The sequence below is a fragment of the Protopterus annectens genome, chromosome 3.part0 (assembly GCF_019279795.1).
Source record: "Protopterus annectens isolate FY-2018-M chromosome 3.part0, PAN1.0, whole genome shotgun sequence".
Classification (NCBI taxonomy): domain Eukaryota; kingdom Metazoa; phylum Chordata; order Ceratodontiformes; family Protopteridae; genus Protopterus; species Protopterus annectens.
The window spans coordinates 105,739,467-105,763,761 of NC_056731.1; the positions used below are offsets into that span (position 1 = coordinate 105,739,467).

Sequence of the window (24,295 nt, forward strand, 5' to 3'; positions counted from 1 at the left end):
TCCAGCACACTGCTCTCCCCATAGCTGGGCCTGGAACCAACTTAGTACCCCTTGATTCATCTAGTGAGAGAACCAAAGGTCTGCAAATAGATCTGTGTGCTGAAAGGTCAGTTTGAATGTGTAGAATCTGTTCAATTTCTTGGTGGCTGGGGGCTGAGATCCTGCTTATACTGATGACAAATGAAAAGGGGTCACAAAATACTTTAAATACAGTAGAGAGACAGCTGTGGGTTTTGGCTTCACTAAGCCTAAAAATTCAAATTACCTCCCTCTTTGCATCTGAAAATTCCCTTTTCGTTTATGCAAAATGCTGTCTTGTTTAAAAGAGAAGGTTTCTCCACAGAAAGCATCTTCCTGTGATGACCCAGACAAAATGGATCCATCCGCATCTAAGATGTATTCCACAGGGAAGGATGGCGGAGTAGCATAACCTAAATTACTTTTAACCCCACAGGAAAAACTACAGTCCCTGGCAGAAGCTCTTCTCATGTGCTTGGAATGTTCAGCAACACCACATACCAGTGAGCAAAAAATCCTTTTTTTTTTTTTTTTTTTTTTTTTTTTTTTACGAATCCTGCAAAGTCATGACTTCTATGAGGCCAATAGGTGGAACGTGGTGCTACACCGACTTAGATTATAGGAAAAGTAACCCGTAGGAAGACCACTCCAATTCAAGCTTGTCCTAACCATTCTGTCTTGTTATTCTGGTCTTTTTGACCTTGTTTCCACTAGCCCTATTCACCTGTGGTCGCAATCTCACCATTAGCTATGGTTGCCAACTTTTCTTGTCAAGAATCCTAGATAAGTATGTGAAAGCAAAATGCGTGCAGAATAGAAGTGTCTGTAACCTCCCCTCGAGTGGATTGTTGCACAACATTACTGTACACATATTCGTGTTCTTCAAAGTCAGTGACAGTGTCCCTTAATTCTGTATTGTCCAGAAAAATTCTAGACAGTTAGCAACCCTACCATTAGCTGTTTTTCTTATTATGCACTATGAACTCACTTATTTACACTGTGGCAACCAAGTCTTGCTGTATGTTAAAGACCTGTTAAAGTGAATATAGTGACTCCCTTCCTAACGTAAGCTAACATAAGCTGCCACCTTCTCCTAAAAGTCCTCCTGCACATCTCCATAAATGATGCTCTAAAACAAGTAAATAGGCTGAATCATCATGTTAAATGCCTTATGAGCATTCTACACTGGTCTTCCTGCACTCCCCATCTCAACTCCTTCTGATAATAGGATATGTAAAGTAACACACTTCCCACCATTCCCGCATATCTCATTACATGTGGCAAAACAAAACTACATCATTGTGCCTTCTGCTTCGCACAGCCGCTCTCCTCAAGTGTCATGTAGAATTTCCAGTAAGAAAGGTATTCAAGTTGACATTGAACGGTCATGTATTCCACTTGTTGGCACCACACTTTTATTTAAAACAAGGAGGAAATGTTCTACTTTAATCCCTGACCTCAACGTCATCTTTCCTCCCAATTATTTTTTCACCAAAAGTAGCTTCAAGCTTATGTCTGTACAGCAGTCAATAGCAGTAACAGCTAAACTGCTGATTTTATGGTGGTAGGTATGAAGGAAAAACTTGCATCAGTTTCTGTTTAATTTAAATATAATCTGTCACTGTCTGGTATGCTATCATTTCAACACAATATCGGATGCATAATCCCTGCATCTGTTATTTCAAGATGCTTACTCTATAAAAACAAACAAAATGAGGAATGGTATCTTAAAATATATTCCCAAATTCTGTCAAGGTGACTAACAGGATACTGAAATTATGGCTGTCGTAAGTGTACTTTCTGCTATACGTAATAAATAGCTATTAACATACCAGGATTACTTGAATTGCATAATTTACAATTCCCCTAATGTACTGTAGGGGCCTTCCCAAATTAAGATGCTTAACTTCAGAAAACATACATCAGTCAGATTTAAATAAAATGCAAGTTTTTTTCCACTATATCCATGTTTTCATGCAGTGCAGCCAAAAGCACCACTGTCCTTAAGCAAAAAAAAAAAAAGTGTTCAAGGAAAGTACCCAAAGAAATCTGGTTTTAAACAACTTTAATCATCTATTTCAGCAAACTGGCTTGGGTTTCCCAAGAAACATCATAACAGCAGGCTGTGGTACAGAAACGGAATTTCAATTTTCAGTAATACATTTCATGCTGTTTTTCTCTGTGAATATTTATCTTCAAGGCTTCTTTAACTACGTTGCTTTTATGGACCACAGGCTTCTCAACCCCAAAGAAGACTGAAAAAAAGAAGCAAACAATTAATTTTAAAGTACCATTAATACATGCAGTTTACTGTAAGAAGAAAACTTAAGTGTTAACATCTTTTCCTCTTCTAGGGTTTTCTTGGAATGTTACCGTATAGCTTGTGACACCAGCTCCCAAATAATATAAACCATACAGCCTATATCAAGTGCGTTAGCATAGGGATCTGTGCCTAATTGCACTGTAAGTAATACAGATCCAAGAAGAAATCAAGGTGATAAATGGGCAAAGTCAGTGGGGATGGGTGTGGCGCTTAGATTTGTTAACATGGTACTGAAGTCCAGTGGAGAACAGTAATAGGACAATGGCAACATGTAAAATTTAGACGGAGCAAGGAGGCAGACTCTTTCAACATCTTGTAAACAGAGCCGGCCTACATTGACTGTACAGCATCTCATCTTGCCTGAGACAGCAAGATGCAATAATGTTAAAAAACCTGCACTGTTCCTGAAGAATGATGGCTTACCTTCTCTAGGTAGTCAAGGCCTAACACCACCGGTGTCAGCAAGTACACAATTACATGGAACAGGGGTGGCTGGAACAGCAGGCAGAAAGAAATCTAAATGAGTAGGTTACTTACAGATAGGTCAGTAATGACAAATAGTTTCAGCACAAAAAACTTTAACTACTATAGATTGAATTTTTTCAAAGGCAGATAAAAAAATAAGTTAATGCCTTAATATTAATCTTTTTTCTATATGAAGTTATTCAGGTACACTAAATTTTTGTTTGCCCAAAACAAAGAAACAGCCAGCCAATGTATTCATTTTTTAATGAGAATGTCAGGAACAGAGTGTCTGCTGTAATGGTCTAAACATAGTTTAATTTTGTTCTTCGTAACTGAGACCAGAATGTCTGTAACTAAATTAATACTTGATCATATAAAAACAAATTTTATAGCAGCAGAGGCAACATCTGAAAACAATACACAATATTCAGTACATACAGAAATATACAAGGTGGATACAGAAACATCGTCTGGCAACATTCCTGGTGACAACTCAAGAATTCTAACATTCTAAGCCAGCCTTAAGAAGGGGTACAAAGCAGTAGATTAACTTAAGCAGAAAGTCATATTAAGATTAGGGAAGCTGAAAAATGCTTTCTCCATAGCAAATAAGTTACTTGAATGGGAACTGTGCCAAAGAAAACAAGATTTAGAACTAAAACTAGTCTTGATTGTAAGTAGCAATGGCACAGCCGTGCCATGTGCCTAGTATGCCAAATGGTACAGTTCTTTAAAACATGAATTATTGCAATGAAGTGTGAATTTAAACCTTATAAACCATCTTTGCTTGCATTTTTATTTTGCTAAATGAAGTTATGTATCTTCTTGCCACTTTTTTTCGGAATGTCAAGCTGAATAATTGCTTTTTTTTTTTTAAAGCCTGACATTTTTTATTCAGTTCTGAAAACTGAAGGACTGGGTCTAAAATCTAGAATTTGATGTTTCACCCTCAAATTCCTGGCTACATCCTGGATAACTAAACACACCACTGAAGAGTGTGATGCTTCCTGTATTCTTACAGGAACTCAGATTGCTCATAATGCCAACACAGCTAGCGTTTCATACATACATCAAATGTGTCACTTCCACTAAAAATGCCTTTATAGCCCTCTATCAACATAACCCACATGAATCAAGGTACAGCAAATAAATGCCACCAAATTTAAGTCCAAGTAAACAGGTAGCGCATTAATATTTCCTGAAAACAAGATAAAAAAAAAAAAAAAAAAAAAAAAAAAAACAGAATACCCATCTTATGAGCATGCCATATAACTCTGTGCATCTCAATTTGCTCACCAGATAGCTGTTCAAAAACACAACAAACCAAATTTAAAACAGAAAGGGAAAGAAACTGGTCTCAAACAGGGCACTTAAATGTTCAATGTTCTTCAGTCATAGGCCCGGACACACACCACTCAGTGAAAAACTCTTGTAGCAAAAAAAGTAATATGGTAAGGGGAGTAAGTCTGTGTACCTGGCATGTGAAGACATCTGTGGTAAAGTAAGGTCATTCCAGCCATGAGGGAAAAGAGTACTCTACTGTAAGTCAGGTTAGATGTTGGAGTCCATCAGCAACAGAAATCTCCACATAACACCTGCAACAGTGATCCACAAAGAACACTGAATGTAAAGAGGGGTTTTGTGTATGGAAGCAACATTTCCATGCATTCGGAGGTGGTGCATAAATGGGGTGATGGGCATAAACTTTGTGAGTGGGAAAATTTATCCTTATGAAGCAGAACAACCATGGAACTTCCAAGCCTGAGGAAAATGTCCGTCAAAGATGCAGTGATGAATAATGGTTGCAACAGTGTAACAAACAGTACAGTCGACTGTAAAACTGAAGAGGAGGAACTCTCTGGTGTCAAAGCCTGTCATGCACAAAAAGATGAAAAAACAGTAGAAAACAAGTTGTTATCCCTCTAAATTAAGATCTGGAAATAAGTCATCTCCCATAACTTGTATAGCTCTGTAAAGCTCATTTCACTGTAACTTGTGGTTCACAGGCAGTAAAACAAAAAAGGAGGGCAGAAAAGCAGCAGGAGGAATGCTTGTATTGTTAACATTCTGAATTTCGATAATCCTTACAATTTGCTCAGCCAACAAATCTAAAATGGATCTCGGACAGACATCTTTCTTTGGGACCATAAAGTCTGGAGTAAAAACATTTCTATTGCTTCTACAGGGGAATGCCCTTTATGGTCTCACACTGTAAAGGACAGCACAACTACTCTCATCTCAAATATGTTTATGTGAAGAGAATTCAAGTAACAAACTGAACTGTCTGCCCATTGAAATGACCCCCACCCCAGAAGTGTCCACACAGACTGTTAACCACTGAAGGTAAAAGTGGAAATGACTCCCTAAAGGAAACATTGTTGGTATCTATCCACCACATTAATTGGCATTAGTAGGCTTAAGAGATGTAGATTTAATATGCCAAAGAATCCTCAATTTGAAACCACTGAACCTGAAGACTCTACTGAACAACTCCCCTTAGCATCTCGCATGTGGAATCGTGGTACTGGCTGCAGCCATGAGAGCTAGCACTATGAGACAAAAGTGAACCGTGGTGGTGAAGATGCAAGGAAAGCAGAAACTTTTGTTTGAAGAGCTTGAGATAGTCTGTGGCATGTTTTTCTACACATAACTTCATGTGCAAAGTTAACTGTGCACATTGCAAGTGACTTTGCTCACAAAATTATTTCTACAACAAATGAACAAGCTGATTAGATTCCATCACTAATTTATGTATGGGAGAGTAAGAGCCAGTTCAGATACACAAACAGTTTAGCTCCCAGTAGACACAAGTGCATTGCAACCACAGATATGCCTTTGTTGAACCTAAGGCAGCACCAAAAAATACAAACTGTCACACCTGAAAGAAAACTTATTAAATAAAAAGCAGTAAAAAACAGTAAGTGCTTTCGCGATCAGCCAGATCACTTCCTCAGACTAAAATATACCAAACTGCCACTTAAAATTTAAACTATGATAGACCACTCAGAAAACAATCAATTAAATTAATTACATACAAATCATCTATTACAAAATACATTTCATATAAAAAATGCAAGAAAACTTATGCAAAACATGTTGACAATATACAAATGCTTATATAGGATAAAAGATTTATAATAATTCATGACTGCAATTTATACGAATACGAGCCCTACTGTTTATTTAATATTTCTAATGTTTAAGTGGTTTAGCTTTCAGGAATGGTCTCAGAGACACCATTTCATTGATTCCTGGATGTTTATCAGCATTCAGCTGTATGATCCACCTTTGTTCTGTCTCCTCAGTCCTACTCTTATTTTCCAAAACTAAGAATTTAAAGACATGATGTATACCCTCAGCTTCAACGTGTTTAGCTAAAGCACTCATCTCTTTCTTATTGGCTATATCCCTCATATGTTCTAAAATTCACACCTTAAGCATTCTATTAGTTTTTCCTTCATAAACAATTTTACAGTGTTGGCAAAAACTAAGGTATACCACATTTCCTGTCCTGCAGTCTGAATAAAAATCCACCTCTATTCTAAAATTCTGTTTAGGGTGCTGAAAAATTGACCCCGAGAAAAATGTATCTACACACTGTACAATTTCTACACAGGTATGTCCCTACTCTATTAGACAATTCCTTAGGTTTATTATCTGATGTTTTGTAACAAAGTTGTCTTAAGTGATTTTCTATTTGTGTATGAGAAATGTGGTATTGAATCAATAACACCCTCCAATTCCTTTGTAGCTGTCAGGATGTTCCAATTTCTCTTAAAAATTTCACAGAATGAATTAATGTCACTCGCATAAGGTACTAGGAACCTGAGTTTATCTGTTACACTACGTTCTGGGGGCACATATACTAAGTCCCTGGAGAAGTATGGTTTCCCTTTCCCTTCTTCATAGGTTTGCTTAATGCACAGGTCTAGCCCCGATTCATTACAGCCCCTATTCAAAAAATATTCTCTTAGCAGTAACATGGCTTCATCTAGTCCTGCATCTCTATTATGTAACCTACTCATCCTCAGAAACTGCCCCTTCAGCACATTTTTGCTAACATGTCTGGGGTGCATACTACTTTTGTGTAACAGGGAATTTTTCCTACTAGGTTTCCTATATAACCCTGTTACTATCCCTCCTAATTATGACTTCTTAACCAAGACATCCAAAAATTCAATCTGTTCATCAGAATGTTTACAACTAAACTTTAGAAAAGTTTTCGTAGTGTGAAGATATTCAACAAACCTTCTAGGCTTATCTGGTGTGTCACGCCACAAGAGGAACATGTCATCCATAAAACACATACTATAGTACATGCTCTGCAAACTCATTCCCATATATAAGGCTAGTGTTCTCCCATTGTACCAGTGTTAGGCTGGCGTAGCTGTTGGCACAGGCAGTGCCCATAGCTATGCCAACCTTCTGTAAATAGAAATCCTTTTTTAAATATAAAGACATTGTTTTCCAAAATCTCTATCAGACTACACAACAAGTTAATTTTTTCATTAGTGTAGATCTGCTTCATACATAGTAGACTTCTAATATTTTCTATTCCTCAGCAATTAGATACCACTGTGAAGAGGGATGTTATATCCAAAGTCACTAGTATAAAATCTTTATCAAGTGTGTCAACCTTATTGCATAATGATCTCAAAAAAGATTCAGCATCTTTCAGTACCGTTTCACACGACTCTAATATGGGGTGCAGGTTTTTCTCTACATAGATTGACATAGCTTCAGTAGCCCAACCCTTACTAGAAACTATAGGCCTCATGGGTGGATGTACCATGTCTTTATGTATTTTGGGGAGTCCATAGATAACCGGGATAGTCAGGTCCTCAATGTTAAAATATTTAACTAACTCTTCTGTAATTTGATGTATCATTAGTACATCAAACAACCAAAAGGAAATTCTATCTATTTCCTTAACTGCAATTCTAGTAATACATGCACAAGTCTCACAGTCATCTAACAATTTTAACATCTGTTCAAGGGTCTATATTACATAGTTGAAGTCTTATAACTTTGAACATGTAATGTTCGAACCATTATGCTCGAAGTTACAAAAATTCGACTAAGGATAAAAAAAAAAAAACAGAAAACAAAATAAACTGTTTTAACCAGCGGGGGCAAGCCAACCTGCACCCCCCACACCCCCAGCTACTTAAACATACCAACTCTGAGATCGCACCCCATTGAACAAAATGGAAACCTCCGCTTATGGAGATTTCCATTGAAACGCTCAAACTTTTACAAATTCGAACCTATAGTCTCGACCATATGAGGTTCAAACATTTAAAAGTTTGACTACATGATAGGAACCCTCTGTTTAACATAGAGTCCTTTATCCATGATCACAACCCCCCCCCCCTTTATCAGCTGGACTAATTTCTATTGATTGTAAAGCCTTTAGCTCACAAAGAGCATTAGTTTAATCTTTACTTAGGTTAAAGAACGTTTGTGGTCTGTTGGTATCAAACTCCCTTATTTGCCTTTCACAGACATTAACAAAAGCATCTACCATTGGATGCTTTTTCATTACAAACGTATTGCGTTTTTTAAAACAATCATTAGCTACTACAGAAGTTTCTTTAAACATGGTTTTAAGTGAAAGTGTACGACCAAACAGTTTCATGTCTCTAATGATGTCCGTCATGTTAGTTTACTGGGCTGGAATAAATGAAAGCCCCTTGCCTAATAATGAATTCTGGGCTGCAGTTAGTTGTAAAAAGGATAAATTAATAACAAAACCCTCATATTTTTTGCTGCGTGTCATCATCCTGTTGTGTGTCTCCTCTGAACTCTGTATTTGTCGAACGTGATCTCTTCTTCCTTTGCTCTTTGATCTTTCCCTTATGGGAAGCGTATCCTTCAATGTGAAGTCTCTGCTGTCCCTCTTAGAACGGTGGAAAAAGGGGGTTTAACAGTGGATGAATTACTGTTCTCACTGGTTATCCCATTATTCAGTGCTGTTCGTTCCTTAGTTCTTACTATGGGCTGTTGCTCAGTCAAAAGAGTAGGCGAACTCTGTACTGATACCGGGTTAGGTGGTGTAGCCACACCTCCATCAACTGTTATGCTTGCTATTGGTTGCTGATTGCCATCTATCACATCAGAGGATAGAGCTATTGGTTCCTTTGCAGTAATGGTGTGTGGTTTAGACCAAGAGAAGACGGCCCCCCGTTGAAAATCATTCATGCCCCTCTCGAGCTTCTTTAGCTTAGTACCTTGTAAACTCTTTTCATAATTCAACACACTTTCATACAGATTATCCAACTTATCGCCGATAGTCTCTGTTGGAAAGTTGGAATGAAAGTTTTTCTGTAAACTCTCCAACTCATTGGCAAGCTCCCTTTCTTGAGGCAAGAAAATGTCTATAAGCAGGTGCATATAATCGTAGCGGAGTTGTAGGTTAAGTTGTTGCCATTTTTTTAGATGATCAGGTAAAGTGCCCCCATAGGTAGGCATCGTTAAGACTCTCAAGCCTCTTGGGACTATCTTATATCTTAGCGAGGCTTCTAGGTGGAACCTCTGCCATTGGAGTCTTTGAATTTATACAGCTTATTCTCAACGCTCTAAACTTCTCAAGGGATCGCACTTGTGTCCCTTGGTCAACTTCAACTGCATTACTTTCAGCAAAAATACGTTTCTCTACTAGAGGAGTACCTTCTATGTTCAACATGTGGCTAAAGCGTTCAAGTTGCTGCCGCGGGACCATATTGCCACTCAGATCATAACTTAGTTCAATTTCATGTCCTTTGGCCATGTCCCGGACTGAATATCCACAGAAACAAACAAGTCCAAACAAAACAGATGCAGGTACCGGGTCTACGCTCAGTATTCACATCAGAGCAAAATTAACAAAAAAAGAATACGAACTGTCACGGCTGAAAGAAACGTATTTAATAAAACGCAGTAAAAAAGAGTAAATGCTTTCCTGATCAGCCAGACAGCTTCCTCAGACTAAAATACACCAACTGTCACTTAAAATTTAAACTATGAAAGAGCAATCAGAAAACAAAATCAATTAAATTAATTAAATACAAATCATCTATTACAAAACACATTTCATATAAAAAATGCAAGAAAATGTATGCAAAACATGTTGACAATATACAAATGCTTATACAGAATGAAGAGTCCAGAACTAACAATAACTGCCTCAAACTCATTTTTCTGCATCATTATTTGTCCCCACTGCCTGCCAAATATCAAGCCTCAGCCATTGCTCATCTGTAACCAAACATCAGGACAAGAATAATTCATTACACAGCCATCATACAGTCAGCCATAATGGGTCTTTCAAACAGCCTAACCCTTCCCTGTGAGCAGGGAACATGTGATCTGTGCCATAGCATGGGTCACTATACTTTCTTGGGCACCTGACAATGAAGGCTACTACATTTGTAGCTTAAATCAAAAACAAAAAAAGTACAGTTTTGTACCTACCATAAATGTAGATGTCCGAACTGGATAGCATCTGCAGTCATAACAACTGGGTTGTCCTGTCGTCAGGCAGCCCTTCGGTCGGCCGGATTCCAAAGTCTGGGTCCGGCTTCGGCTGATGTCGCACTTCACCCGACGTCATCTCTGCTGGTCTTCGGGTATAAAGGCATCAGCCGACGCCATTTTCCTCAGTGTTTCTTGCCCCAGATGCCAGTTGCCCTCTTGGAAGGCTAAATTTTGGATAAATGCCAATGTTTCCAAAAAGATAGAAGGCAAACACAAAAAATAAGCATGTATGTACATATATACAAACAAATACACCATAAGAGACTCCCCCCACCAGCTAGCTATTAGGAGAGTAAATACCCTAGGAGTACCACAGAGGGAAGGAGGGAGGGTAATCCTGACTGCAGATGCTATCCAGTTCGGACATCTACATTTATGGTAGGTACAAAACTGTACTATGTCCTTCATGGATGCATCTGCAGTCATAACAACTGGGTAGAATACCATAGCCAACTTGGGCAGGAGGAAGAAAAAATTATGGTGTGGTTAGGATCCCTTGCAGTACAGCAGTGGCAAACCCTGCTCGGGATCTGGAATACAGAGGTAAATTATAATGCTTGGCAAATGTATGCACGGAGGTCCAAGTAGCCGCCTCAATAATGTCCTTGGTTGCCACTCCTCGTAAGAAGGCTGTGGTAGTGGCTGTTGCCCTTGTAGAATGAGGCCTTATGTTCTGTGGAATTGGTTTTCCATGGAAGGAGTAACAGAATCGTATGCAATTTCCTATCCATTTGGAGATTTCTGTTTGGAAATTGCTTTTCCTTCCCTTCCTGTTGCTTAGGCTACAAAAAGCTGGTCAGTTTTTCTGTTACTTTTGGTTCTGTCCAGGTAGTAGCGTAGCTGTCTATGTACATCCAAGGTATGCAGCATTCTTTCCCCTCTGTTTTGTGGATTGGGGAAGAAGGTAGGTAGGTGGATTGCCTGGTTTAAAGACACTCTGGATACCACCTTAGGCATAAATGTAGGATTAGTTCTCATGGACACCCTATCTTGGTGGAAGATTAGAAAGGGTTGTACTGCCATTAAGGCCTGAAGTTCAGAAACCCTCCTTGCTGAGGTAATTGCCAGTAGGAAAGCAGTTTTCCATGACAGGTGCTGTAGATCTGCTGTTGCTGCTGGTTCAAAAGGAGGGAGTGTCAACTTTTCTAGCACAAAGTTCGAGTCCCATGCTGGCAATGGTGGTTTCCTAGGAGGTTTTACATTCTTGATCCCTCTGAGGAACTGCCTGAGTAGAGGATGTGAAAAGACAGGTGGATCAAAGCTGTATTCTGCTGAAATAGCTGATGCATGTATCTTGATGGAGGAATAGGACAGGCCTGTATGTAGAAGCTCTGCCAAATACTCCAGAATGTTAGCAATATCTATATTCGACATCTTTTCCTCTTTCAGCACTCCAAATGACAAACCTTTTCCATTTTCCTGCATAGTTCCTTCTTGTTGAAGGTCTGCGGGCTTCAAGGATAATGTCTTTAACCCTTTGGGAAAGATCTGGATTAGTTGCTGCTATGTGATGTTCCATGCAGTCAGTTGCAAAGTTTTTAGGTTTGGATGCATGATGCTGTAGTTGTTCTGAGTTAACATCAAAGGCATCAGGGGTATTGACCACATTTTCTCCCGAGACATGCTCCTCAGCAATGGGTACCAGTGTTGTCTTGGCCAGTTCGGAGCTATCAGGATTATCCTTGGACGTTCCTCCTTGATTTTTAGTAATACCCTGTGTATCAAGGGAAGAGGTGGAAATGCATATGCTGTCAGACCTTTCCAGCTGAAGGAGAGCGAATCCACCTTCCATGCAAGTGGGTGGAATGTCCTTGTGCAGAATTTTGAGCTGGTGATTGAGAGGGGAAGCGAATAGATCTATTTGTGGCATTCCCCATTTCTTTGTGATGGTCTTGAAGATGTCCAGGTGTAGCATCCATTCGTGAGCATCCGAGGTGGTTCTGCTTAACATGTCTGCTAGAGTGTTCTCCTTTCCCGGTACAAATATTGCCTGTAACTGGATGTTGTAGCAGAGTGCCAGGTTCCAAAGGTCCAAAGTCATTCTGCATAGGGGGTATGAATGAGTGCCTCCCTGTTTGTTGATGTACCACATGACTGTGGTGTTGTCTGTCCTTATCATCAAATGGCCTTCTTTGAGAAATGGTCTGAATTTTTGGATTGCCATTTTTACTGCCAGCATTTCTTTTTGGTTGATGTGCAGGTGTAGCTGGTCCTGAGTCCACAATCCTTGTACGCATTTGTCCAGCATGTGTGCCCCCCATCCTAGGTCTGAGGCGTCTGTTGTGATGGTTTGGCTTGTTCGAAAGTTGTGGAAGGGTAGGCCTGGGTTTGACTGGCATGCTTGAGCCCACCATAGGAACTCCTGTTTTAGGCATGGGATTAGTGGTATTTCTGCTTCTAGGCTGTGCCTGTGTTGGGACCATAAATTCTTTAGGTACCACTGTAGTTTTCTCATATGCAGTCTGGCATGTGGGACCAAGATTATGCATGATGCCATGAAGCCCAAGGCCTGCAGAACTTTTCTTGCTGTTAGCTTGTTCTGTTTTGTTAATGCCAAGAAGTAAAGAGGGAGTTCTTTTTGTTTTTCTGCAGTTAGGAATGCCATTTGTTTTACTGTGTCCAATTCCGCCCAAGAATGTCCTTGTTTGGGATGGTATCAGCCTTGACTTTTGTAAATTGACTGTGTATCCCAGGGCTTGTAGCAAGTAAATGACCCTTTGTAAATCTGTTGTCAGCTTGCTTTTGTTGTCCGCTTGTAGCAGGCAGTCGTCCAGGTATGGATAAATTTGGATTCCCTGTAGTCTGCAGTGGGCGATTACTGATGCCAGGCATTTTGTGAATACTCTGGGTGCAGTAGATAAGCCAAAGGGCAATGCTGAGAATTGATAATGCTCTGATCCTGCAAGAAATCTGAAGTATCTTCTGCAATTTGGTCGAATGGGGACGTGCAGGTATGCCTCCTTGAGATCTAGAGTTACCAGCCAACACTCCTTGCCCAGCATGGGAAGAAGTTGCTGTAGGGTCAGCATTTTGAATTTTGGGACAATGATGTATGTGTTTAAGATGGACAGGTCGAGAATAGGTCTCCAACTTTTTCTTTTCTTGGAACTAGGAATAGTCTGGAGTAGAATCCTTTGCCCTGTTCTGTTATTGGTACTCTTTCCACAGCTCTCATCTTTGTTAATTGCATTATCTGCTGTAGAGCTTCTATTTTTGATTTGGAGGCAGGTTTGGCATTCCTCTTTGACTGGTAAAGTGTGGAAGTGGAACCGTAGCCTTGGTCTATGGTTTGCAAAATCCACTTGTCTTTTGTGATATAGTGCCAATTTTTCGAAAATAAGGCTAACTTTCCGCCTAATGGTGCTGCTATTTGCTCCCTGGTAGGCGGAGTTAGAGTCAAGTCACTGTGATTGTCCTGTTGCAGTGGTAGTGGTTGTGTCTGTGCCTCTGTTATTACCTTGCCACTGTCGTCCTCTGTAGGCACCTCCTCTGGATTGATTTCTGCCTCTGGAACGTCTATTCCTGCCCCTTTGGGATCTTGTGGAGTCAGGAAAGGACCAATTTTGGCAGGCCAGTTCCTGCTAAACCTTGGGGCTGAACCTGTAAGAAATCTTTAACTGTTTGTACAGATTTTGCCTTTTCTTCCATTTTCTTCATTACCTGCTGGGCAGGTGTACCAAATAAACCGGCCTTATCCATAGGAGCATCTAATAGCTTAGCTTTAACATGATCCGGTAAGACCTGCTCTTTCAACCATGCATGTCTTCTTATCACTGTGCCAGTCATGGCTGATCTAAATGAAGCCTCCAGTGCATCATAGCCACATTTTAAGGAATGGTTACTAAACTGTTGTATGTTATTTACCATTTCTAATACATATTTCTTATCTATAGAGTCATCAGAGGATAGTTTTTTAGTTAACTGATCAAGCATAAACTCTTGGTATTGTATCATGTGAAACTGACAGTTTAAAGCTCTAGCTGAGAGAGTAGCAGAAGTGTAAACTTTTTTGCCCCATCTGTCTAAAGACCTGGATTCCCTTTCTGAAGGTATACGGTTTTTTGTTGTGGTCGAGGCTACTGCCTTAGGCCCCTGGGAAATAGTTTCGGGGTCCGCCAGTGGGGCCTTGTATAGGTGGTGATGAGTGTCTGGTACCCTGTAAAATCTATCAGGTTTGGCAGGGGCTGGAGGTAAAGAATCAGGAGCAATGCAGACATCATTAAATGCATCATCCACAACAGGCAAAACAGGAGGAATAGCTAAGGGCCTATGTTGTGGTAAGTGCAGAAAAGTCCTAAGCCTTTTTCTTGAATCTGAGAAATCTTGTCCCTGCCATTGGAATTGCTCTCTCATGGCATGTAAGGTTTCCCCAAAGGAAAATTCCTCTGGTGGAGAGGCAGCTGGAATGGATTCTTCAGCATCAGAGTCTTCATAAGTAGAAAGGATCCTCTGGCTGTTCTGCAATGTCGGAGTCATCCGCAGAATCATCAGAGGACACTGGCTCGGGGGGCTCTGTCCTAGGTCTCTTTTCTGGTGGCTGAGAGGCCCTGTCTGGGTGATATTGGGATCCCCTAATTAAGGATATTAAATCTTCTGCCAGAGTAAGCATTTGTGAACTGGAAGTGGGCCTGTGCGAGGGAGGTTTAACAGGCACTGACTTAGCAGATTTGGCTGCTTTAGCCCTGGCAAAGGCCTTGATAGACATGGCTGCAGGGGGTCTTGCAGCACCATGTGCTGGGGTAGAGACATCCAAAGGGATGGTGTCAGATAACTCACTAGAAGCCACAGTTGTAGGCAAAATTTCTGAGGCCGATTCAGGTAAAGTAGCGGGAGCCTCAGTAGTAGTCATGGATTCGGCTGAAGATTGACCAGTTTTCTCGGTTTCGGCCGAAACCGAGACACTCGCGGCTTGCTTAACCGTGGTTTCGGCCGAAACCGCGGACCGCGAGTGTCGGTCTTTTTCCTTGCGTTTTTTAACAATTTGGGTAGTCGGAGGATCCGACGGCATAATGTACGCAAAGTCTGAGCGAAAAACTGTTCAGCATACTCCGACCGACGCCTTAGCGTTCGTCGGTTGAAGGAAGCACAGGCTGAACAGGCTGCTACGTCGTGGTCTGGGCCTAAGCAAGGCAGACAGTAAGAGTGGAAATCTTTATGAGGTATTTGTTTCCCACAAGTTAAACAGTTATTGACTTTTTCTGACATCGGCTGAGGCAAGAAAGAGTCCCCAACGGGGTACTTAGCTTTTAGAAGTCTTCGAAGTAGTATTCGGTAGTAGTAATCTCTGGATCTGACCGACCGGCACTTGCGAACAGCTTCTGCTTCGGGCGCCACACGGCAAGAAAGACTGAGGAAAATGGCGTCGGCTGATGCCTTTATACCCGAAGACCAGCAGAGATGACGTCGGGTGAAGTGCGACATCAGCCGAAGCCGGACCCAGACTTTGGAATCCGGCCGACCGAAGGGCTGCCTGACGACAGGACAACCCAGTTGTTATGACTGCAGATGCATCCACGAAGGACATCAGAACCACTTCAAGGGTTGTTGCCCCTCTTCTTCCAATATAGGATAACCCTACTCTGCCCCCCATTGCCCCACGTCAGGCACTCCCATTCTCCACATGCCAGTTCCAGAAGGCACCTGTGCCACTAACCGAACATGGGTCATTTAGGTTGTAGTCAGTCAGGGCTTTATCTCAATGTCACTGGAACTTGAGATGGCTATCTAACTCTAAAGTACAGATATATCCTAGATTCTATTCGCACATTTTTTTTACATGGATGTAACTGTTCTGGCAGTCTAAACAGCACATCTACTGTCCTCCTGCTAGATAAGGAAGGACTGATTGGACAGACCATTCAAATGGTTTCCTATGGGATAAATGTGTTTGTGCTGCTGATAACCAAAGCTGGCCTGCAGGCCTTTGTCTTTTTTTGGGCACTACAAAGAACCTGGAGAAATATTCAGACTCCTCCTGGTCTGGTAGGACCTCCTAGGTAACTCTTGTTAAACATGCTTAGACTTCTGTCTGGTGCTGCTTTCTTCTGAAGAGCTAGGATAATAAGCACGGGAGGTAATGAAAAAATGGAAGGAAAGGAAGAGAAGGTCAAGTCACATTGTACCCTTGGAAATTAACTGTCCTCACATATCTTTCCATGTTTTTTTTTTTTTCACAGACAGGTGGAATAGTAAATGACCCCCTTCAAATGTCTCCAGATAGCAGCAGCAGCCAGGCATGGCCAAAGGGCTGTTACTTGATGGCTATCTAACTCTAAAGTACAGATATATCCTAGATTCTATTCGCACATTTTTTTTACATGGATGTAACTGTTCTGGCAGTCTAAACAGCACATCTACTGTCCTCCTGCTAGATAAGGAAGGACTGATTGGACAGACCATTCAAATGGTTTCCTATGGGATAAATGTGTTTGTGCTGCTGATAACCAAAGCTGGCCTGCAGGCCTTTGTCTTTTTTTGGGCACTACAAAGAACCTGGAGAAATATTCAGACTCCTCCTGGTCTGGTAGGACCTCCTAGGTAACTCTTGTTAAACATGCTTAGACTTCTGTCTGGTGCTGCTTTCTTCTGAAGAGCTAGGATAATAAGCACGGGAGGTAATGAAAAAATGGAAGGAAAGGAAGAGAAGGTCAAGTCACATTGTACCCTTGGAAATTAACTGTCCTCACATATCTTTCCATGTTTTTTTTTTTTCACAGACAGGTGGAATAGTAAATGACCCCCTTCAAATGTCTCCAGATAGCAGCAGCAGCCAGGCATGGCCAAAGGGCTGTTACTTGCTACCCAATAACTGCTGAGCACCCCTAACTCAGGACCCATGACCTCTCTGAAAATTATACTGGCTGTTAGGCTGCTGTTTTGATGTTGCAAGCCCTCCTCTGTTTTGCAGAAACTATCCTTTGAAAAGGCTAACGTTCAACTCCAATAGCACTGACTACACTTTTTTTTGCATCTTCCATAGCTGCTTTTACTTCCAGCCCACACAATGCTGATGCCTGGAATAGTAAGCCATATGTGTTGGTGAACAGCTGTACTAGATCCCACAGCCATAGGAGAACCTTTAGTGGCATTACATACTGCATTCATCATATCCCTTTGAAACTCCACCAGGTGAGCCAAGTGATTAAGAACCCGCAAATGAAAGAGTGAAAGATGTGTACACATGAATCCCCAAGCAATTCATTAACTTGGGCTCATTATCTGGTGGGTGAATCGCAGAGTTTCTGTACTGGAGAAGTCTACTTTAGAGCACATGCTGGAATTAAATCAGTTGGTTTAGGAGACTCCATCCCGAAACTCCACTCCCTGGGAGGACAAATTATTATTTTTTTTTTTTTTAAGGAATTGGGATAGACCATATCTGGATTCTCTGAGGTAATACGAATAGCAACTTTTAAGAATGTCAGCCTGTAGGGACACAATTCACAATAACCAACAGGAAGGCTAGAAAATTTTCTACAGAGTGCTCCATTCTGATGTCCCTTCATCTCTTCTTAATGAAAGCAGTTCAGTGAGGTCCTGGAAATGATTTAAGTTTCCAATAACTCGTATAGAGTGGCTGAGGGGGACTCTTGTACACAAGCCTTCCTATAGCCTTTAGAAGACATGAGTACCAATAAAGGAAGTCTTTTGCACCCAAAATGGTCTGAAAAAGCTGCTGCAGTGTTTCAGTCAATGCTTGGAATGACAGCTTTAGGACCCTAAGACTCAGCAAAAGACTTAGAGCATGAGATAATTCACTGGCACAGGCTGTGATGTGGAAGGACAATGCAGCAAAGAAGAGTGCCAGAACACAGGTGACACCTGTGCTGGTCTCAAAGTGACTTTGGACAGATTCCCAGTCATTAATAATATAGCCTCCATTGGACAGATTCCCAGTCATTAATAATATAGCCTCCATTGTACAGATTCCCAGTCATTAATAATATAGCCTCCAATGTCAATGAGGTGTACATAATGACTGAAGTCTGCATCAACACTAATAGTACTGAGACTGGGATGAAAACCAAAATAATGTGGGAATTAGAGAGGAAAAACTCATTAACCCGGTATCTGAAGTGCAGATAGCAGTCAATTTTCTATCCCATTCTAAAAACCTGGAAGGGATAAGTTCAACAAAGGGCCTCTGCAAATTTAACTGAATGCACATATGGCAGGTGTTTAGTGCCTCATACTTCAGCATGGAAGGCCTTGGCTTTGAGAATTCTAGTGCAATGGCAACCTATTTATTACACACTGCAAGAGAAACAAGTCAGAGAAATAGCCTGAGAAACTACTTGGGGGGGGGGGGGGGGCACACAAACTATTCAATTACCCTTAACAGCACAATCCATGCATTTTGATAATTCACAAGATGCAGAACAGAAGATATGCTAGCACGTGTACCTTATGCTGCTTTTTAAAAATGGACACTATTACGTAGGCTTTGAAACAAAAGAATCAGTTAGCCTTTAAGCTGATGTGTTAGGTTCAGCTGAACCTTAACTACCAGAAATTTAAGCTGACAAAAATTTATCATATAATTTGCACACTGCAATTTCTACATCACTCAATGTAGAAGATGAGTATTCAACACAAATTTCACACTTTAAAGGACTAGCACTTCCATCCAGACAAATTATACACTTCTTATTCTTGTCCTGGGGAAAGATTTTTTTCCCTTCAAAAGAACTATGAAATCCACTTTTCCCATCCAAGTACATGAACAAACAGAAAAAAAGATGCAGAAACATCAACAATGTACAGAAGTTCTTCCAACACAAAAAGTAAACTGGAAGCTTTAGAAACAGAAGACAACATAAAAGATAAGCAAACAATACCACAGTTGGAAAAAGCTTATAACAATTAAGCAAAACTGTTTTTTAAATTGTTTTTTAATGGCAACTCTCCAAGAAAATTACAGAATATACAAAAGGCTAAAAACGGCCTGTTACAGACATCGTGTACCAAGCAGTACTGGAGACATTATCAGGACTACACTTATCTAAAACCTTAAAGGACAAATGCTGATGAGAAAATCTTTTTGAAAACAACAAAATAGTTAGCAAAAACAGTAACCCGTAAAAAGGCAGACGAGGACAATCCAATGACCAGCCAAGTTCTTTGCAGCAAAGAAGATCTAAAAACAAAGAATAATTGTGTAAAATCTTACCATAACCATAGATGTCCTTTCTCTTCCATGTTGCAGTATTCATAACTTTTGGGTTAGCCTCCACCTAGCGACCTGAATGTCTGGCCAGTATACAAAAGCTTTAGTCACTGCAAGGTACGTCGGATGTCGGACGATGGCCATAGGGTGTGTGGGCCATAAAAGTGACATCTGCACATACCTTCCTCAGAAATGAATGCCCCAGTTGGACCCCAATTCCAGGATAGCTGCACAAGTCCTGAATCATCCATCAATGCCTTTTTTTTTCCTTCTTCTTTTCCAGTGGGTAGGAGGGTGGGATAAAATACTGCAACATGGAAGAGAAGGACATCTATGGTTATGGTAAGATTTTACACAGCTATTCTATGTTCTTTTATTCTCGTGTTGCAGTATTCATATAACCTTTGAGTGAGTGCCATAGCTCAAAGGGGAGAAGAAGAGGGTAGTTTGGAACTATTTTCTAAAAATCCATGTAGAGTTGCCCTAGCAAAACCTGCTCTAGATCTGGAGATGTGGTCCAGCTTGTAGTGTTTGGTGACGGTATGGACAGATGTCCAGACAGCCGCTTCTAGAATAGATTCAGTATCCAGCCCTTTGAAAAATGCTCCAGAGGAGGCCATGGCCCTAGTGGAATGGGTTTTTAAATTAGAGTCTGTGTGTTTGCCATGGTAGGTATAACAAAAGGAGATGGCTTTGAAAATTAAGATAGAAATAGTCTTCTTTGTCACAGATTTTCCCAGAGCCCTGGGGTGAAAGGAGACAAACAGTTGCTCTGATCTCCATTTTGTCTTGTATAGTTAGAATCTTAGCTGTCTGTTCACATTAAGGGAATGCAGGACTCTCTCACTGTCATTTTGGGGTTGCGAAAAAAGGTGGGTAGGTGGATACATGGGTTCAGGGACAACTCACTGACTACCTTAGGGATAAAGGTGGGTTTAGTCCATAGGGTTACCCTATCCTTGTGGAAGATTAAAAAGGGCGGGGTGACCATGAGGGCCTGGAGCTCTGATACTCTCCTGGCTGATGTCAAGGCCACCAAAAGCAGTTTTCCAAGTGCAGTAGAGAGGCTGTAGCTGCTGCCTCAAATCGGCAACAGTGAGCTTCTCTAACACACAGTTCAGGTCCCAGGGTGGTGGAAAGTACAGTTGTGTACACTTACCATAAATGTAGAGTGTATTCACTGTTGCAGTCATTACATTTGGGTAATCTGCTGGCAGGTTGCCCTCCGTCGGCCTGATTAACAAAGTCTTGGGTCCTGCGTCGGTTGCTGTCCCTTCTTCCATGACGTCAGGGGTATAAAACATGCAGCCAACGCCATTACATCATTCTTGCCCCAGATGTCAGGTGCCCCCTAAATGGGAAGCAAAATATATATAAATTTAAAACACAAAAAATATACCTCCAAACAAAAGCATACACACCAAAAAGGCTTTTAAGCATAGTAAAAGAAAGTAGAGGTATAGAAAGAGAAAAACAGGGGGCTGGAGGGCGGGTAACCAGGACTGCAACAGTGAATACACTTGAACATCTACATTTATGGTAAGTGTACACTACTGTACTATGTTCTTCATGTTTCACTGTTGCAGTCATTACATTTGGGTAGATTCCCAAAGCTATGGTTGGGAGGATGGATTTATACAGCATTAGGACCATCTATAAGGCTCTGCAGGACAGTAGTGGCAAAGCCAGCTCTGGATTTAGAGAAGAAAGGTAAATGGTAATGTTTGGTGAACATATGAACTGAGCTCCAGGTAGAATGTCTCTGTAGGAACACGTCTGAGAAAGGCTGCTGAAGTAGATGCAGCCCTGGTGGAATGAGATCTGATCTCCTGGGGAATAGTTTTACCATGTTGCATATAGCAGAAATGAATACAATGGCTTAGCCATTTGGAAATAGTCTGCTTTGAAATTGCCTTTCCCTAATGCCACCAGTAGTTGGTCAGATTTTCTTAGAGATTTTGTCCTGTTTAAGTAAAATCCAAGTTGCCCGTGTACATCCAATGAATGCAGAAATCCACTCCCCCTTGTTCTGAGGATTGGGAAAGAAAGTTGGTAAATGAATGGTCTGATTAAGAGCCATACTGGATACCACCTTAGGCATGAAGGATGGATTGGTCTTGAGAGAGACTGTCCGTGTGAAAAATAATGAAAGGCTCCACTGCCATAAGAGCCTGTAATTCAGAAATCCTTCTAGCTGAAGTGACTGCTAAAAGGAAAGCTGTTTTCCAGGAGAGAAAGTCTGCAGTAGCAGCTGGCTCGAAAGGAGGGAGAGCGAGTTTTTCCAATACAAAATTAAGGTCCCAGGCAGGGGTTGGAGCTCTCCTGGAAGGTCTTAAGTTTTTGGCCCCTCTGAGATACTGCTTTAGCAGAGGATGAGAGAAGAGGGGAGGTTCTGTGTTGTAATGAGCTGAAATGGCAGAGGCATGGATTTTTATGGAAGAAAAAGGACAGGCCTTTGTGCAGCATCTCAGTTAAGTATTGTAAAATCCGAGGAATATTGGGCACTGCTGTGCTTATTCCTAGTGATTAGTTCCAGGTACAGAATCTTTTCCACTTGTCAGCATAAGATTTTCTAGTACTAGGCCTTCTCGCCTCCAAAATGACATCCATTACCGGTTTGCTGAGGGATGCTAAGGGTGAATTTAGGTGATTAGCCACACTGCAAGATTCAAAGTTTGGAGCAGAGTATGCAGAATTTGGTTGCTCTGCTGAGACAGGTGCCACGGTGGAAGGTGTGACATTGCGCAGGAGTGGGCACCAGTGTTGGCGAGGCTAGTCTGGAGCAATTAGAATCATTTTTGGTTTGTCCTGTCTGACTTTTAATAGAACTTTGGAGAGCAGAGGCAGAGGGGGAAAAGAATAGACAGCTGAATGATAGAGCATCCACTTTCCAAGCTTTTTTGTGATGAGTTCTTGTGCAGAATTTGTCCAACTGATAGCTCTGGGGTGAGGCAAAAAGATCTATGTCTGGGGTACCCCCATTTATGTGTCAACATGTTGAAATTCCGTGGTTCCAGTTTCCATTTGTGTGGATCCATGAGACTTCTGCTTAGTTCGTCTGCCAGAATATTCAGCTTTCCTGGCAGGAATTGAGCTTGTAGTTGTATTTGGTAGGTCAAGGCCGTGTTCCACAATGCCATGGCTACTCTGCATAGGGGGTAGGAATGTGTACCCCCCTGCTTGTTTATGTACAACATAAAGTACAGTTTTGTACCTACCATAAATGTAGATGTCCAAGAGGTATGCATCTGCAGTCCTAACAAATGGGTTGTCCTGCCTCAGGCAGCCCCTCGGTCGGCCGGATTCCAAAGTCTGGGTCTGGCCTTGGCTGATGTCGCACTTCACCCGACGTCATAGCGGCTGTTTATTGGGTATAAAGGCATCAGCCGACGCCATCTTCCTCAGTGTTTCTTGCCCCAGATGCCAGGTGCCCTCTAGGCAGGCTAAATTTGGATAATGCAAATGGTTCCAAACAGTAGAGAGCAAACAAAATAAGCATGTATATACATATATACAAACAAATACACCATAATAGATTCCCCCAGCCAGCTATAAGATGGGCAAATACCCTAGGAGTACCACAGAGGGGAAGGAGGGTGGGTAATCCTGACTGCAGATGCATACCTCTCGGACATCTACATTTATGGTAGGTACAAAACTGTACTATGTCCTTCAAGGATGCATCTGCAGTCCTAACAAATGGTTAGAATACCATAGCCAAACTGGGGGTGGAGGCACTAAGATGCTTATGGTGTAGCTAAGATCCCTTGCAAAACAGCAGTTGCAAAACCTGCTCGGGATCTGGAGTATAAAGGTAGATTATAATGCTTGGCAAATGTATGCACGGAGCTCCAAGTAGCAGCTTCTAAAATGTCTTTGGTAGCCACTCCTCGTAGGAAAGCTGTAGTAGTGGCTGTAGCTCTTGTGGAGTGAGGTCTGATGTTTTCTGGAGTTGTCTTTCCATGAAATGAGTAACAAAATCTAATGCAATTTCCTATCCATTTTAAGATTGTCTGTTTTGAAATTGCTTTTCCTTCCATTCCTGTTGCATACGCTACCAGAAGCTGGTCAGTCTTTCTGTTGGTTTTGGTTCTGTCCAGATAATAGCACAATTGCCTGTGCACATCCAATGTATGTAATAGTCTCTCCCCCCTGTTCTGTGGGTTGGGGAAGAATGTTGGCAGGTGGATTTGATTGGTTCAATGATACCCTGGAGACCACTTTTGGCATAAAAGTTGGATTAGTTCTCAAGGACACTCTATCCTGATGGAAGTTAAGGAAGGGCTGTACTGCCATTAATGCCTGTAGTTCAGAAACCCTTCTTGCTGAAGTGATTGCAAGCAGGAAAGCAGTTTTCCAAGATAAGAACTGTAATTCTGCTGTTGCTGCTGGTTCGAAAGGGGGAAGTGTTAACTTTTCCAGCACAAAGTTAAGGTCCCATGTAGGCAAAGGTGGCTTCCTTGGAGGCTTTACATTTTTAATTCCTCTCAGAAACTGCCTGAGTAGAGGATGAGAGAAGACTGGAGGATCCATGTTGTATTCTGCTGAAATTGCTGATGCATGAATCTTAATGGAGGAGTAAGACAGGCCATTGTGGAAAAGTTCTGCTAAGTATTCCAGGATGTTAGCTATGTTTGCTAATGATACATTTTCTCCTTTTGCTGTACTCCAAATGAGGTATCTTTTCCATTTGGCTGAATATGTCTTCCTTGTGGAGGGTCTGCGAGCCTCCAGGATAATGTCTTTAACCCTCTGAGATAAGTCTGGGTTATTTTGCTTTATGTAATATTCCAAGCAGCTAGCTGCAG

At 41.3% G+C, this 24,295-nt stretch overlaps 1 protein-coding gene across 1 annotated transcript in view; it reads right to left on the bottom strand.

The window, feature by feature from the left end:
• Nucleotides 1-2,066: 2,066 nt before the first annotated feature.
• TOMM7 (translocase of outer mitochondrial membrane 7) overlaps nt 2,067-24,295 on the bottom strand; it is a 304,520-nt gene continuing 282,291 nt past the window's right edge. The window contains exon 3 of the mRNA XM_044064610.1: nt 2,067-2,273. Coding sequence (XP_043920545.1) covers nt 2,258-2,273 — 16 coding nt within the window. The 3' untranslated portion in view covers nt 2,067-2,257. The remainder of the gene's footprint in view (nt 2,274-24,295) is intronic.